This window comes from Daphnia carinata, chromosome 8, assembly GCF_022539665.2.
Source record: "Daphnia carinata strain CSIRO-1 chromosome 8, CSIRO_AGI_Dcar_HiC_V3, whole genome shotgun sequence".
NCBI lineage: Eukaryota > Metazoa > Arthropoda > Branchiopoda > Diplostraca > Daphniidae > Daphnia > Daphnia carinata.
In genome coordinates this window covers 6,829,610-6,846,137 of record NC_081338.1, presented here as the reverse complement: position 1 = coordinate 6,846,137, position 16,528 = coordinate 6,829,610, and the positions used below count along the sequence as shown (strand labels likewise).

The following is a 16,528-nucleotide window of genomic DNA, read 5'->3' as shown; positions in this document are numbered from 1 at the left end:
AGGACACGACTCTGTTCGCTGTGACTGCTCGACATCGACTGAAAGGTTGAGACGGGACCCGCCCACTATGACAACCCCCAACAGAGGGACAAACAGGAGCAGGGTAAATAAGAACGGAAGAACTTCAGTATCAGTCAAACTAATCTTGGAAAAGAAAAAGGCAGATGCGATATCGAATTATTTTTATCCATTCTTTTTGGTTGGTAACGAAGGTCTTTCTTAAAAAAAAAAAAAAAAAAAAAGTGGGGGCTTGTTTTCTTTTAATTAGACGACAGACGTCAAACGTTGGGGAGGAGGGGGGGGGGGATATAGAGAAAAACGAAGTTTTCCCTACCAACTGGGGCTGCCTATGCAACTTTCGAAATTAACGCTAGATAAGCTAATTGATAAAAGGGATGAAGCGAAACCATCGATCTGCTACTGCGCATAGCAGCTCGATCTAGCGGGGAGTAAAATTCCGCGAAAAAAAAAAAATCGTGATACATTGCGGAAACGGCGAAAAATGCAAATGACGTTGTCGTGAACGATAAAAAAAAAAAAAAAGGACCGAAGTTTTTTTTATCTCGATTTGCAGGACAAAACTGACCATCTAAACGATGTGGTGGGTTCGTTTTTTTTATTGATTCAGTCGATGGCCAACGAAATCGAAACTGTTGACGCATGCAAAAACTTTCAGCCATCATCGATCACGATCGTTTATTTAACTCCGGAAGAGGGTCCTCCAAACTTTGCCGAGCTTTTCTCTCCCCCCCCCGGCTCCGCTCATGAATCATAACATTCCGATTGTTGTTATGATCTTTTTTATTTTTTTAAAAAAAAGGTACTATCGCTACCACTCGATTTAATTAGTATTGGATTTCGGTAATAGTACTGTTTTGATTGGCCAGTTGTTTATAAAAACAAATAATAATCCACTTCCTTTTTATTGTTTTGTTGTTGTTTTTGTATAGTATCGTGCAAAGCCACTTACGGATTGACGTCGAGAACGGCCCGTTTTCGTTCCAGTTTGGTGACGCTTTTCGTGCGTTTCAATGGGTTCGACTTGAACGATCGCTTCGAAAAGAAATTCTGTAAACAAACAAACAAACAAAAAAAAAACGTTAACTTTTTGTTGTTGTTTTTTTTTCGCCGGAAGCAAACGAAAAAAAAAAAATATATATGGGTTTTTAAATTATAAATTTAGACCATGGATTTCAATTGGAGAAGGTTCTCCAACGAATCTGCGAGGAGGGGCAAAAAGAGCTGCACTCGCTGCTCGTCTTAATGGATCTTCAACTGCGACGTGAAGCCAATTCTTTTTCATGCTTAGTTTGAATTCAAAATTTGTTTTTGTTTTTTACCCCCTTCCCTTTAGCACACCTACGCCCACCTACGCACACGGGGGAGGGTGTGCCACTCAAACGAAGAGGAAGAAGCAATGCGAATCGTGACACTCCAACGGCTACTACGCTCAATTTTTCTTTTCGTTTCGACACTACGCAGAAGACAAAAGCACAAAATGGAGCGTATATGTCATGAAGATAGATAACAAAAGAATAAACAAAACTTAACAAGATAAAAAGATAAAGACACAGAAAACAAATCAACCAACAACTCGTCTGCGATTATGGCCCACGTACGACTAACCGAGAATGTACAAGCAGCGAATAAACTTCTATTTGTTAGAGAAAAAAAGAAGGTTACGCAAAACGGGATGTGGTGGATGACGTTCGTGTAGGATGCCTACGTAGAGGGAGTGGTCACTGAGAAGGAAAAGAAATTCTTCTGAGAAAAAAAAACCCCGTTCGTTTTGTCTTTTTACAATGAAGATTGAAACACCGTACGTACGTAAATGTCCCGTGTTACGAAAGGGAACACACGAAAATCCCAAGCACAAGGCAATGTTTATAGTGCGCGCGTATTGTGTGCGGTTTTTATTGTGATTTCAAACCTAACGAGTCACGATTGTCTTCGACGACCGATTATCGACAATTTGTTTTTTTTTTTTTTTAGCCCACACGATTTAAGAATACATAAAAAAAAAAAGAGGGGGGGGGGGGTACCTTAGATATTCTTAAACGAACTTTGGGTGTGATTATTTAGTGGAATTTTTTTTTTTTTTTAAACTTACAGCAAAGCGTGATGGAGTCGAGGAAGAATCCATGCTGTTACGTGGGCCGAACCCGTGGCTGCTCGCGTTATTGGCCGGATTGGCCGTCGGCAAGACGGGCGTCACTGGAGCGCTCCCGCGACGTTCTCCGCAAGCCTTTTCGTACGATGTATCTGTTAAAGAGTAACAAAAAACAGAATCATAAATACACATATATATAATAATGATCGTAAAACATCTACATTTTTTTTTTTTTTTGAAGGGAAGTTATTTAAAAAGGACCCCCCCCCCATTCTTCATCAAACAATCGCCAATTGCCGTTAAAAATGATGGGCAATAGACCCCCCTCTAGTGCCAGATGACTCTTATTCTTTTTTGAATGAAGAAAGGAATTATCAGTTGCTATCGGGCCGCTTCTGTTATCGGTCAACATAGATATCCATCAATCGGCAAAAATATGTTTGGAAACAAAACAAAAAAAAAAAGAAAAGAAAAGAACGGGCAATCATGCGAAAATGGAGGGGGACCATATCGCGCATGTTTTCGGAGTAACAAAAGAATTGGCTGATAACAAGATGTACATTCCATTTTTCTTTACTTCAAACGACTCGTCGAGAAAAGAAAAATGTCCAACACTATTTTCTTTCAAATCAGTCCGCTCGATTTTGATAAGAAATATTATTTAAAAAAAAAAAAAAAAAGGGCGGCAACGTTATTACTCATTGTTGCCATGAAAATGAGACAGGTAAAGAAGTGCATATAAAAGATAATGACCGGGTCATTATTGAATCAAAAAAATCAAAACAAAAACGAACGAAATGCTGGAGAGAGAGAGAGAGAGAGAGAGAGGAGGGAACACCAGTTGATCTTTGTTTTTACATTCGCATACTCATCAGAGTTAATGAAAGGGAACCAGATAGAACCTGCTCGTTGGGGGTTTCAATCCCAAGAAAAAAAAAAAAAAAAAACCTATTTCGAACAAAATTATTTTTTTTTTTTCTCTAACTCTGTTATTCTGTCCGCGTTTCTTTCGGAATAGTTAAAAAAAAAAAAGAAAAGAAAAAAAAATATACGAAGATGTTAAACAAAGATGAAAAGAAGGTAACGACGCAGCTTCAGGGTCGACTCTCCGCCTCTTCCAAGTCCCGAAGAACAAGCGCCGCTACATCCCGCACGTCTCGAAATAATTTATCGCAAAGAAGCCAAGGCCCGTTGAACGTTCCAACGGTTCTTGTTTTTTGTTGTTTTTTTTTGTTTCTTTTCCGAAGGATTTTAATAGCCATTTTCTTTCTCCAGCTGCTGGATACATATAAATGCGTGTGTGCCTATGCATAAATCTAAACATTTTGTTCAACCCTTAAAGATACGGAGGGGAAAGAAAAAAAAAAGGTAAACACTACAAGAAACGCATTTTCGTTGTTATTCAAAAAAAAAAAAAAAAAGGGGGTTTCAGCTTTTTTTTTTTTGTTTTTGTTTTTGTCGGATAGAGAAAGTAGGTTGACCTCACGTGTGTGTCGGCCGATACTTTGCGGGATAATCTGTTGCGGAGAGATGGATGATGGAATTTCGTTGTTGAAGTGGATCAAATGAAAAATCCCGTAGAAAGAAAAAACTTCACTCGAAAATTTAAATATTTGTAGACGAAAAGAAAAAAAAAAAAGAGTAACAGACGGGACACAGCGGGAGGGTTGACTGTGGGCACGGGAAATTGTAGCGGGATAAAAAAAAAATTGATCGACCTATTGTTAGCGTCGAATAAACGACTTATCTCTCCCTAATCGTGTTTTCTTTTAAAAAATAAATCCATTTTATTTTCAAGAAAAAAAATTCTATATAAAAAAAAAATAACACGGAGAAATTGTTACTAGACACGTATACGGGGGAGGGGATGAAAAAAAAAAGACGATCTACAGTTACACGGGCCCTACGGGGTCTCTAACCGTCGCGCATTCCCGAAAAAAAAAAAAAAAAATCGTTCGTTTTTGATTTTTCTTGTGACCTTTTTTTTTTTTCTTCTTTATCCGTTTTTCGAAATAGATAAGAACCTGTCCGTACGTCAAACAACAACACGAAACAAATTTTCCGTCCTCAAATCAGACATTTTGGCAAGAAAAAAAAAAAAATCAATCAACGTAATTCACAAACATAACCCGTTTTTCTTTACAGGCGTTGCTATTGAAAGAGTCGAAGGTTAGCGTCTAGTTTCACTCTGATTTCGCCTACTTACTGCGCAATGTCCAATGGGAACGCATAGTGTCCAGTCACGAAACATCACCAAAACGAATTCCATTCAAAAAAAAAAAAAAAAAAAAAAAGAGAGGAGAGGATTTGATCACAAATGTGTTATCAATGTTTTGTTTCTTGCTTTTGTTGTTAGTGGCGTGAATGATGGATTGCTTTTGGCGGGATGAGAGTCTCGTTTTGAAACACTAGACACACCACCAAGAACGACAACCACAACACATTTCTTTGAAGAAGAAAAAATAGAAGCGACTGTTACGATCTCAGCATCGATGCCAACTGTCTAGCGATATCGAAAGGAGCGGCCCGGCCAAAAGCCTCCCGAAAGGCACCCAACACAACCCAATGGGTTGGGCTGACTCACCTGGAGGCGATTTTTTCCTAGCTTCTCACATGACCGGAGTCGATTCGTGTTTAACACAGCCCAAAAGGAGGCTCTTGTGTTCTTGCAATATAATAATGGATAAATAGTCTGCATCCTACACAAGCTCTGGCAAGTCGTGCCGCAATAACGCCCGCTTGGGGGCCGACGCCCGGCAGAAAGCAAAAGAAGAAGGAAGACAAAAACAATGCGAAGTTCGTGTGTTTGTGTCACCACCTGGGGTTGTTTTTCTTTTTCGTTTGTAGAGGTTCTACCAACAACATCCTGAATGGTTCAACATCCTCATTTACAAGGAGTGTACTCTATCGGTACTTCTTTATTATTATTATTTTTTTTTTTTCGTTGTTGTATATGCAATGGAATTAAACGGATGATTTCATCCGGAGATCGTGAACATTCCTGTGATGTAAACCGAAGAAGAAAAAAAGGGCCTAGATAAGATAATAGGCTTTGCTTGGGTATACTCAGTCGGCCTCGGAAAAAAAGAAAGAAAAGAAAGAACATTGAAAAAAATTTGTGAGCCGCATCAGGAAAAATAGAATTAAAAGAAACGTAGAAAAAGGAAAACCGCGAATCATCTTCTTGTTCCCCACAGGGCCGTAACGTTACGGTTACCTTTTTTTTGTGTGTGTGTGTGTGTGTGTTGTAAAAAAAAAAAAAAAAAACTACTACTGTATAATAGGTACTCTATACTTATGGCTCCGGAATGCAATGACCGTAGTGCGAAGAAAAAAAAAATCAGGGCCACACCATTTTTTTTTTTCAAAGAAAAAAAAAATTATGTCATTTGATGTGGGTCTGATTTCTTTTTTTCCTCGTATTTTATTTAGGGGGGATGCATAATACCTAAAGGGTTTTTTTTTTTTTTTCGTAATAGTAAATCCTCCTCTCTATTCTGTAAGAGAAAAATAACACCATCCCCTCTTTGGTGCCCACACTTGGCTCATTAGTTCTTCGAAAACTCTCTGTTACAGGTATAGAAAACTAGAATAGAGGAGAAGGGATCTTTCTTTGGAGGGTGTTGGCGAGCTGTTATCCCACCAAAACCAAAAAACAGCTGACAGGTGGGTGCACAAGAGAGAGAGAGAGGGTGAAGAGATTAGTTTCCCTATTGAAAAAGAAAAAAATAAATAAATAAAAGATAACAGGCAAGCACCAGTCTTTCTCTACCCAACCAATTTTCAATTCTAAGGACAAACAAGAAAGGGAAAATAAATGTGTATGGGCAGAGAAAAACTGATTAGCACCAACCTCACCCCCAATCCTACACGTGCATCGATCAAAGATTCAAATCAAATTAAAGTTAAATTTGTTGTTTTGGTTTGAAAAAAAGAAAAAGAAACCGGTTGAGGGTTGGACCAACCAGATTCGAAAAGAACGCTTAACAAAATGGTGTCTCCCTTTCAAAACGTCGTCTGCTATTCTGTACCTGACTCGCATCCGGATGTGTCTGAATCATGGCCAGATTCTCCTTCAATCCGCTGCTGGGCATGACACGAAGAACGAGCGTCGAATCGATTAAAATAGGCACTCGAATGTTTTCGCTCTGTCGAAGGCAATTGAACGTAGAACGTGGACGAGGATGAATTACTGCGTTTCAATTTGGTTGCACCACCGACACGACCAACCGAATTGCGCGCAACGTGACCAACTCCGTTGGTGTGACTATTAGACGATTCAGGTAAAAAACTAGGTGCTCGTCTAAGCATTCCGGCTGCATTAGCACGAACATTTCTCATGCGCGACAAACGCGATTTAGCGTACTGCTGCTGCGGGCTATTGCTCTCCGCCATCTTTGTTTGTTCCTTTCCTCCCTCCAAATTGGTCACCTCGATCGGAAAATCTGTCGCGTGTGACTCGGTTCTTTCCTTGTTGTTTGCTAAAGTTCACTTGGTATCCATGGAAACGAGATTAAAAAAAAAAAAAAAATAAAACACGAAAACTTTCAGTTATCCAAACTGAACAGGCAAATGGCTATCCAACAGAAACATCGAAGAGACCAACGACACAACGACTGACCACTGGTAGAACATGACACAGACTGATGGCACCAACGGACGACTACCGACTACCCCCCACCTCCACCGGTTCAACATGTGTGTGGGGCTCTTTTTTTTTTTTTTTTTTTCTCTCTCCCTCTGGAGGCTCCCTTTTCTCTGAGAAAAACCTCAAACTGTTGTGTACTAAATCAACACGTCCCCTTCTTCTTCGTCACACTACAAGGGGGAAAAAAAAAGAAACAATAACAATGCACTAGGCTACCCGAAAAAATCGATGGTTGTAAAGAAAGTACAGTTTGGGGCCGTCTGTTCTTGCCTAGATACGTCCTAATAAGATGTGGGTTATATGTTTCGTCTTTTTTGTGCGTGGAGGGAATAACACACACAAAAAGATGTGGGGGGAAAAAAAAACAAGGAAGGTCTGACTTCATGGACGATCTCTTCACTACTAAAAAGGTGCCTTAAAAAATGATTATCAAGATGGAAGATTTTATACATTTTTTTTTATTTTCTGTTTACCTACGCACAACACTACACGCCCCTTCCATCTTTTTCTTTAAAAAAAAAAAAAAAAAATTTTGTGCCAGGGATGTTGTTTGTTGAAGGAGTGGAACCGGTCGTCCTGACACACTGGAACCCCTCTCTCTCTCTTCATCTCCCCCTCTCTCTTCTCACTGACTGTGAAAAACCTTTTAACATCCCCCCACGTCTTTTTCGTTTTTATTTTCTCGTCTTTCTTTCTTTCTTTTTTTTTTTTTTTTTTTTTTTTTGAAAAAAGACACGACAGAACAAACGGTGGGTAGAGGCGAAAAAAGCGGCGGCAATGGCGGCGATGGTTCTCTCTTCACTTAGTATGTGAAATGTGCGTGCCCTAAGGCTATTTTCGTGTCAACCGGTTTTTCCCGCTCAAATACGGGTTGTGACAAAAAGACGCGCCCAGGGAAAAAAAACAAAACAAAAAATGTCAATTGCAGTCGCTAGATGGCAGTTTCAACAGGATCTCTTATTTTCAAAGGTAAAACAGCAACAACCCGTTAATCGACATCGCCGACGTGTACACTGGTTGGCCTTTTCACCTTTATTGTTATTTTTACTTCTTGTTTTTTTTTTCTTTCTCCAATGCTTGACCAGTGCTGCAACTAACCATAACCAATTAGTCACAAGATCGAGGTCACTCGCGCCAAATACGGTGTCTTAACTCCGCCTACCGACAACGAACCTACGAAGAATTTTCCTGTTTGTTTTTTTTTTTTTTTTTTTTTTTTTTTAATTTTTTCGCTCTTTAGAACACAAGACAAGAGGGGAAACCAACGATTGGATCGGTCGGAACAATAAAGCCACTACCGCCACCCATCGCCGAGCCCACAAAAAAAGTCCATCATTAAGCGTGAAACATGAACGCGCGCACGATAGAGTGCTATACGAGCGCCTTGAAGGAGCAGTCATTTGCGGTTCGGCGCGAGGCCTGTCAAATTATTCAAACTCGGAGCTCATCAAAATCTCAAACAACACCGGAAAAAAAAAACATAATAATAATAATTCTTTTTCCTAACCGTAGGTATAAAAAAAAAAAAACCCAAAAAAGTAGGGTGTGGTATCCACACACGATGAGGATGGCAGCACTTTCGCCACTTCCGCTTCTCTCAACCGCAACCGCCGTGATTCTTTTTCGTTCCGTAAAACGTAACCGCATCTCGACCAACTCGAATTAAGTACAACGTACCGAAAAAAAAAAAAAAAGGAAACCGGATATGCTAACGTATATCCCTAATGATCCAACCCGAAAAATAAAAAAGAAAGGGAAACATTCTTTCCTTTCTTTTTTTTTTCATATTTGAGTTGGAAACGGCATAGTGCTATATGTAGAACGTGGCAATAAAGAAACTTAAAAGAGATACATCTATAACAAAAAACCCTAACGGTATAGCTGACACTTCCTTCTCTTTCATGGTACGCCTTAGGGAGAGATTAGGCTTTTTTAAGAAATAAAAGAAAAGGTTCTTTCCTGCTTTTAAAACTGACAATCATCATCGTAAAACATGTTGGACGGGAGTAGGAGAAATATGTATCGGATTGCACGGACACAAGGGGCCCTGAAAATTTCAATTTATCACCTTCTTTGCGGGAATAAATAAACAGTTTGTGACTGTTTTTCGAATAAAAACATTCGGCTAAACGTGCGTTACAGGTTGACTTTTGAATAGAGAAATGCATTAGGCCAATGACATTTCGCTTCTCTTAAAAAAACCTACCGCGCAGGTAGAAAGGAGGAAAACATCATAAATCTAAAGCTCCTTCCGTCCCACCCTTTTTTTCCCCTTATTTAAATTTGAAAAAGAAAATCAATTGCGCAAACATGTAAAACAAATTAACTTTAAATCATTTAAAATTAATTTTTAAAAAATAAGTTCGAATGAACCACAGATAGGGCAAATACAGTTTCTTTAAGCCCGACAGTCCAATTATCCCGAATAACTTATGGCCGTTCAAATTTTCAGTACAAACCCCCCCCCCCCCCTCAATCCCGCAACGGTAGGGGGAGGGACAAAAATGAGTCACATTTAACCCATAAAAGAAATTGTACGTCCTCCTCCCCCCCCCCCCAGATGCAAAATGACTTCCAATTCGTGAGATGTACAATATGAATCTTTTATAGATGCGGCCGTAGGGGAAGGGATCAACCCATCCATTCGGCCACGAAATTGGTATAGAAGAAAACGAATGGGCGGAAGAGTCGAGACGTTTAACACGAAAAACGACCCAATAACACAAAAAAAAAATAAAATTGTCTTTCGCAAAAGAGGGGAGCGCGCTCGCATAAACAAAAATATAGCCATTACAGCTGTGCCGTGTTGTGGACGCAATCGGAGAAATTCGGTTTAAGTTAATGTCGTGTAAAAAACATGTCTTTTTTTTTTTTTTTTACGACTCAAAAATTGTTTGCATTAAAAAACAGAAATAAAAAAAAAAAAAATGGGATGCGTCGTTTCTCCAAGAAACCGGCAAGCATCTGTTGGCAGCTTGGTTCAAAATAAAGACACAGACAGAGAGAGAGAGAGAAAAAAAAAAGCTTGAAAATAAGACGTTTGAACTGCTACTGGCGCATCTCTATACACTATAAATATATATTTATACATTCACAGAAGCGCAGAAGGAAAGACTTTCGTGAGCCGACACTTTACACCAGCAAGTTTCCCCCCACACACACATACACGCGTAACTCGAAATAGAACTTTAAGGATTTTATTTTTTTTTTTTCGCTCCTGGCCCTTGACGTCTTGGCACAAGCTGGGAAATATCTTTTTCTCTCTTTTTTTTTTGTATTTACCTTTAAAAAAAAAAAAAACTAAATAATATCGGTAGTTGTTTTCAGCTTTGCGCAGCAAGTCCGTCCTTAACAAACACTTAACACCGACTAAGTAGAAAGAAGTTGTTGATTTTTGTTGATATAGAGGGGGAGGACGAGCTACACACACACACACACACACGGACGGACTTGCACAGAATAATATACAGCACGAAAAAGAAAAAAAAAAAAATACTAGAGGGGAGTAATCTCTCACGGCCTAGTACCCACGAACGCGCACTCGGCCGTGAATCGTAAGGAAACCGACACGCTCTTATGATTCGCTTGAACGCAGAGAAAACTTTTGGCGTTAGGTGAATTGTCTCGGCATTTAAATAGCAACTGAATCAAACGGCATTTTTTTTTTTCTTAATTTTTCGATACAACAAATGTGATCATTTATCAATAGCCTTTCCTCCAAAAGACCGCAATTGAAGGGCTTTTTACCTAAATACCTCTCCCGAAAACCCGAGGAAATTGTTGTTTAATTTTAATGTGTGTGTGTGTGTGGCTATTAGTCACTTGGCAAAGTGAAGTCGTGCGAACATTAGAGGACAGATAGAAAAAAAAAAACCTCAATGCCATTTCCTTTAGGTAGATTGGAAGACACCTCTCTTGTGACCACTAGAACAACGAAACAAAACAAATGACATGTAAAATCTATTAACCACACGCGCCGTGCACGTGAATGTCATTTGATATCAAGGACAAGAAGCGGCGAGACTGCCGCAAGTTTTCGTTCAAACAAAATGTTTTCGCTTTCAGCCAAAAAAAAAAAAAACAAACAAAAAAACTCGCGCCAACAAGAAATTTCAAACCTCCCCCCCCCCCCCCCCCCCCCTAGTCTGTCAATCCATCTCACGACATTGCAATAATCTCTTTTGACGCATTTCACAATCAGGACGGGATTTAAAAAAAAAAAAAAAAAAAAAAAAACAATCGTTTTTCTTCAACGGCTTCATTGCCGACATTATCACGGCTTCGGGCTTATCATACGCGATCAAAGTGGACGTTAAATTTCAAGTGAAAAGAAACAAAATAAACAGTCGAATTGATCAAAGGTGGAATGTTTTTGTGTGTGTGAATCATATGTGATTAGTCACCGTTGTTGGTGATGGATGAGCGCAGGGCGGAGCGCAGTGTGGCCGTTTTGATGGGCGTGCTGGAAGGATGATTCAATCCGGGAGTCCAGACCACCAAAGCCGGCTGGTACGACTCCTGCTGATGCCAATCAGCGTAGCAGTAACAATCGTCTGCTTCTCCTTCTTCTTCTTCTTCTTCGGCTTCCTCTTTTCTTTCGCCTTCTTCTTCCTCCTCGTCCGACGATAATTCGGGCACGGAAAGGCAATGCAACGCGGCGCTGCGGCTCCGGCTTCGATGACGTCTCAACGTCATCGTTTTGTTGTTGATCGCCGGCGTCTGTTGCAATTGGCGAGACGTCGATCGTCCCAAAGTAGACCATCCATTATTGGTCTGCATTTTGGTCGATGGTCTTCGGTAAGAGACCGAGCCTGAGGGACTGTCCAGACGCACGGCCATTTGTTACGGTGTGCAAAAATTGTTGAGTGTCTTTTCAGAAATACAAACTGTTTACGAAAACTAAATTTGTTTTTTTTCGTTTGCAGGCACCACAGAACTTTCTAACGTCACGGTCCACACACAGTTGCAATTGATGGCTATTTGTTGTATAGCCTCAATCTTTATGGAGAAAAATTAAAAAAAAAAAAAAAAAAAAAAAAAAAAGGACGCGCGCGCGTGCGCTCTTTTTCCGAATTTCCGACAAATTTTCAGTTTAAAGCTGCGAGCATCTGTTGGATATCAGAGAATAACAAAGATTTTTTTTTGTTTTTTTTGTTGAGAAAACAATACACATGTAACGGGGTTTATTATTTCTAGAGAATCTTGGCCGAGTCTCAAGTCTCAAAATCATATAAAAATAAACCAGGAAAACACGCACTAAATAATATCACGTAATAATATTATTTAGGACAGCGTTCGATTTTTTTTTTTCGACTTGTTTGATTCCATTCAACAACAAAAATGTCGTTCGCTAATGTACCGCATCCCTTATCGTGAACGTTGTCTACGTTTCGATGTAAACAGCGTTCATATTGATTACGAAAAAAAAAAAAAAAAGGAAAAAGAAGCAGGTCAACCAGCTGCTGTTTAGTAGTTAACGCCGAGTGAAGAGACTTAACGAGCGAAACAACATCAGCCTAAAAATGCCTGGGCAGATGTTCTGAATCATTTGCCTGCGCCTACTCGTGTCTACACGCTGGCTGATTGTTTTTAGTAGCAGGAGGGCAGACGGCTGGGTGGTGGCTTTGAATAACAACAAGATGGAAAAAAACAAAACAAAGCAAAAAAAATACTGTACATGGTGTATGTATGCGTGTATCTGTTGGTTAATCACGCGTGCGAGGTCCTTCTACTAACAGCGGGAGATTTGAAAAAAAAAAAAATCATAACTCTTCATCAACGCATCCTGTAAGGGAAAATAACACCCCACATTGAAGATGAAGAGTACATACAGAAGATCGAGGTCGACATGAGAAACATCTGTTTGATCACTTGATTTTTTTTTTTTTTTTCAAGTTCTAAAAGAAAAGAAAAAAAAAATTCAAAATGAAATTCGTCTTTTTTTTTTTTTTTTTTTTTTTTCTTTTTTCTTTAAAAATTTCCCTTCGTTTCGCCTTTGTGGAGATGTGTAACTCGGGGTTCTTTACAACGGATGTCGTGATTCGATTGGCCCTTTCTCTCTTTGATGTCACACAGACGGAAAGAGGACACTTGGAAATCGAGGCCTCTTATCCTCAACGGGGTGGAAATAGCATTCGAAAAGAAGTTCATGCAACCGACGTGCAAATGCTTTTAATGAGAAAAAAAAAAAAAAGACGGAACGTGCCGGCGCTAATTTGGACCTTATTTCCCCTCGTATTCAAAGATGGCGATCAGTGTGGGGTAAGGTGCAGACCCCATTTCTTTTTCAACCTAACCACCAGAAAGGCAAGTCAGAGAGAATTCGACACATTTCCTGTTCGTCCCGTTCATCCTGTTAAATACAATTTAGGGTCGTTACATTTTCCTGTCTAATTGTTATAGTCGTTAAATAGCCTCGACACGGCCCTGCCCCTTTCGCCTTGATTCAAAACTCGATTTTTTAAAATAAAAAAAAAAACAAAAAAAGCAACAAAAGAATTGCTTTGAAAGTCATAACCAACCAACTGTGGTACCCATATTAAATCGATCCATTTCGTGACTGAAACACGCAACGGCTCCCCCCCCCCCCTTCTCCCTCCCTTCGAAATGTGCGTGCGGAAGTTATGTGTTTTCCCAGTCGTGCAATCTTCAGTGATTTAAATAGCCTCAAGGCCGGAATCATTATGCCCATTTTGCCACAGTCTAACTCTAAAAGAGCGACGATAATACAACAAAATGTATATATATATATATATATATATATACACCAGAAGTTGATAATACACCAGTCCCCATTTTTCGTTTCCATAGCACGCGCGCTCCGTTGCAAACGTGTATCTTTTATTTTATTTTTATTTACCGGGGGCCCCTTTCATCCGGACCCAGACGGCCGGAAATGCTAACTCGAGAAGAAAAAAAAAAAAGGTTCAGCCCACCCTCTCATCCCTCCGCGCGTCCGCCTTTCGTTCACAAAAGTTCTCTCCTATAAAAACCTGAGGTGGAGAGGGGTTGGGGGGGGGGGGTGGAGGTTTGGCCTGGATACGAAGAGAAATAATACATTTATAACTCCTGCACACCGGTATATTGCGATTATCTGGTATAATGAAGAGCCCTCTGTTTCTATATGTGTGCACATGTCCTTCCTATTCTCCCCCCCCCCCTCCCCCCACGCCCAAAAAAGGGAAAGGAAGCGGTTGTACATCTGCCTGCGTCCTTTTATCCTAACAATAACAAACACACACACACAAAAAAAAAACATTAAAAGTTTCCCTTTTTGTGTGTGTCTGTGTTAGCCGATGAGTTTACGTTTCAACATATCTGTCGGAAAAAATTTCGTTTTTCCTCTTCAATTTAAGAGAAAACGAAATTGAGAAATATCAAAAAAGCTTACGGGCACGAGTCAAGAAAGTACAAAAAAAAAAAAAAAAAAAATGTGAATAAAAAGAAAAAAAAAAAAAAGAAAAAAGCCCAACGAGAGGGACTAGCTGTTCGCTCAAACTACTTAAGTTAATACGAACCGTCTGCATTCGTAATCATCTGGTACCGTTCCTGGAGCTAATCATGGATTGGACCCTCTTCCAAGAGAAGAAAACTTACGCAGCTGTGTGTACGAAAAAAAAAAAAAAAAAAAAAGAAGAAGAAGAATCCTATCCACTTCCTAAGCCCCTTCCTTTTTTTTTTTATCCATATCGAACCGGCAATTGCTTTCCTACAAACATCAACGTCCCTTTTTTTTTTTTTCTTTTGTACAAAACAGACTCGCTCTGTTTCCTTGTTTTTCCCTCTGTGTTTTGTTGGAGAATAAAAACAACGGCGTTTTTTTTATTATTCAACAATACCGTTTGAATCGCTTTGGTGCGACGAGAATTTAAGAAATAACAAAAAAAAAAACTGGTTTCAATTCCAAAATGTGACACTTGTTGTTTGATTTTTGGAAAACAAAAAAAAAAAAAAAAAAAAAAAAACAAAAAAGAAAGAAGGGGATACATAAAAGACGAGTTTTGCACTTGTCCTTTGCTTTATATAAGATGGAAAAATACGTCGCTCCCGAATAGCGACTCAGTTTCGGGATGGAAATCAAATGTAACGGTAATCACGAACGCCCAGCTACACCACCATGACCCGCATTGTTTGTCCATGTCGAAAATCAGGCCAGATACACGCGCACACTTGTCGTCGACTTAGTTAGCCGAATAAGATTACAATCGACGATGACCCACCGAAAAATGATGAGGGGTACGCGCGCACACACACACACATACCCCACAAGGTCACATTGTAATCAGTTTGTATTTATTCGAGTTAAATACTATCCCATTAGCCCTGTCTTTTTTTCTTTTTTTCTTTTCAAAAAAAAAAAAAGATACTTGGCTATTGAAGCCGACTCAATAGTTGAAGTGGCTCTTGAACTTGGGTGATCCTCTTCAACCAGATCCCCCTCCCTAAACTAAATTTTTTTTTTTTTCAAGTTCCCTCTCCAATCAGCAGCCGCAATATTTTATTTTACACGAAAAAACAAAAAAAGCCAAAGAAAAAATCGTGTGGGAAAAATAAGTGGAATGGAATCAAACCGGTGCGAAAAAAGAAAACGGCTCAATCGCTTAACATAAACATTTTCCGAAAACGGCTATTATGTTATGAGACTTTGGGGAAAAAAAAACAAAAAAAACTGTAACGCATTTTGATATTTTAAAAATAATTAAATATAGAATGTTACATTTTTTTTTCACGTGTTTTTGATGGCAATGATGGGAGAAATAGCACCTCGTAATACTTTCACTCTTTTCATCTGCGCCGCTGTTTTTCAATTACAACATTTCGTTTAGTTGTTTTTTTTGTTTTTTTTTTTTAAATCCCGTCCTCGAATTCACGCACGATTCAACAGTTGGCGCAATGTCATTTTCTTTTGCTTGGACACACACGGATACTTCCTAATACAGAGAACCACGCAAACACACATCCGACACGTAAAAACCAAAAAAAAAAAAACGCACAACGAGAAAATAAAAATAAAATTTGAAACGGGAGACGACAACAGCGACGTCACACGACGTTGGCGGTTGGCGAGCAACTGAGAAAGGGGCTGCCAGTGTCTTGGTCCAGTGCCCACTGGAGCTTCGTTTTCAGCTGCTCGTCCGCGCGCGCTCTACTAAATAGCGGTATATATCTATGTAATGCTAACTATATTCTCTACAGCAAGGGCAAAAAGGAGAGGGACGGGAGGGGCAGACATCTTCCTTTTTTTTATTTTCCAGCTACTCTCCTCCTTTTTTTTTCTTTCTACCAGTTCCATCTCGAAATGATGATGATGGAAAAGCGGACAGCAAAAAAAAAAAAAAAAAAAAAAAAAAAAAAAAAAAAAATTTCAAAAAATAGGGACATCAAGGCTCAAGATGGTCCCTCTTTAATCAGTTTTTTTTTTTGTTTTTAAACTTTCACTCGAGTTCAATCGCTAATTTCAAATGTAAACATCAAATCGTTTTTCGAATAGTCACGCGGGAAAAACAGCAATTTCAAACCGTCATGCGCACCCTTTTTTTTCTTTTTTTTTTCGTTATGGATCTTTCGTTTGGTTTTCTAAACTCGTATTGACACGGCGGTTTTGTTGAAATAAAAAAAAAAAAAAAATCTCTTTCTTATTCTTTTATAGCAACAATGGCCAAGTATGAAAAAAATAAAATAAAATAAATAAAACGGTACTGCATACACGGCAATCAGGGATACTCACTGGGTTTAGCCAAGCATCGTTTGTTTACGAGGCACCGTATAGT

At 39.3% G+C, this 16,528-nt stretch overlaps 1 protein-coding gene and 1 long non-coding RNA gene across 2 annotated transcripts in view; both read right to left on the bottom strand.

Annotated features, from left to right (window-relative positions):
- LOC130700521 (ras GTPase-activating protein raskol-like) overlaps positions 1-16,528 on the bottom strand; it is a gene marked incomplete at its 5' end in the record, with an annotated part of 37,793 nt that overhangs the window by 6,291 nt on the left and 14,974 nt on the right. The window contains 2 exon segments of the mRNA XM_059496681.1: positions 971-1,068; positions 2,111-2,262. Of these exon segments, the coding sequence (XP_059352664.1) occupies positions 971-1,068; positions 2,111-2,262 (250 nt within the window).
- On the bottom strand, positions 11,828-15,808 carry LOC132088252 (uncharacterized). Its single transcript, XR_009421643.1, has 2 exons — positions 15,475-15,808; positions 11,828-11,866 (listed from the first exon to the last, which is right to left on the bottom strand). It is a non-coding gene; the product is annotated as an uncharacterized LOC132088252 (long non-coding RNA).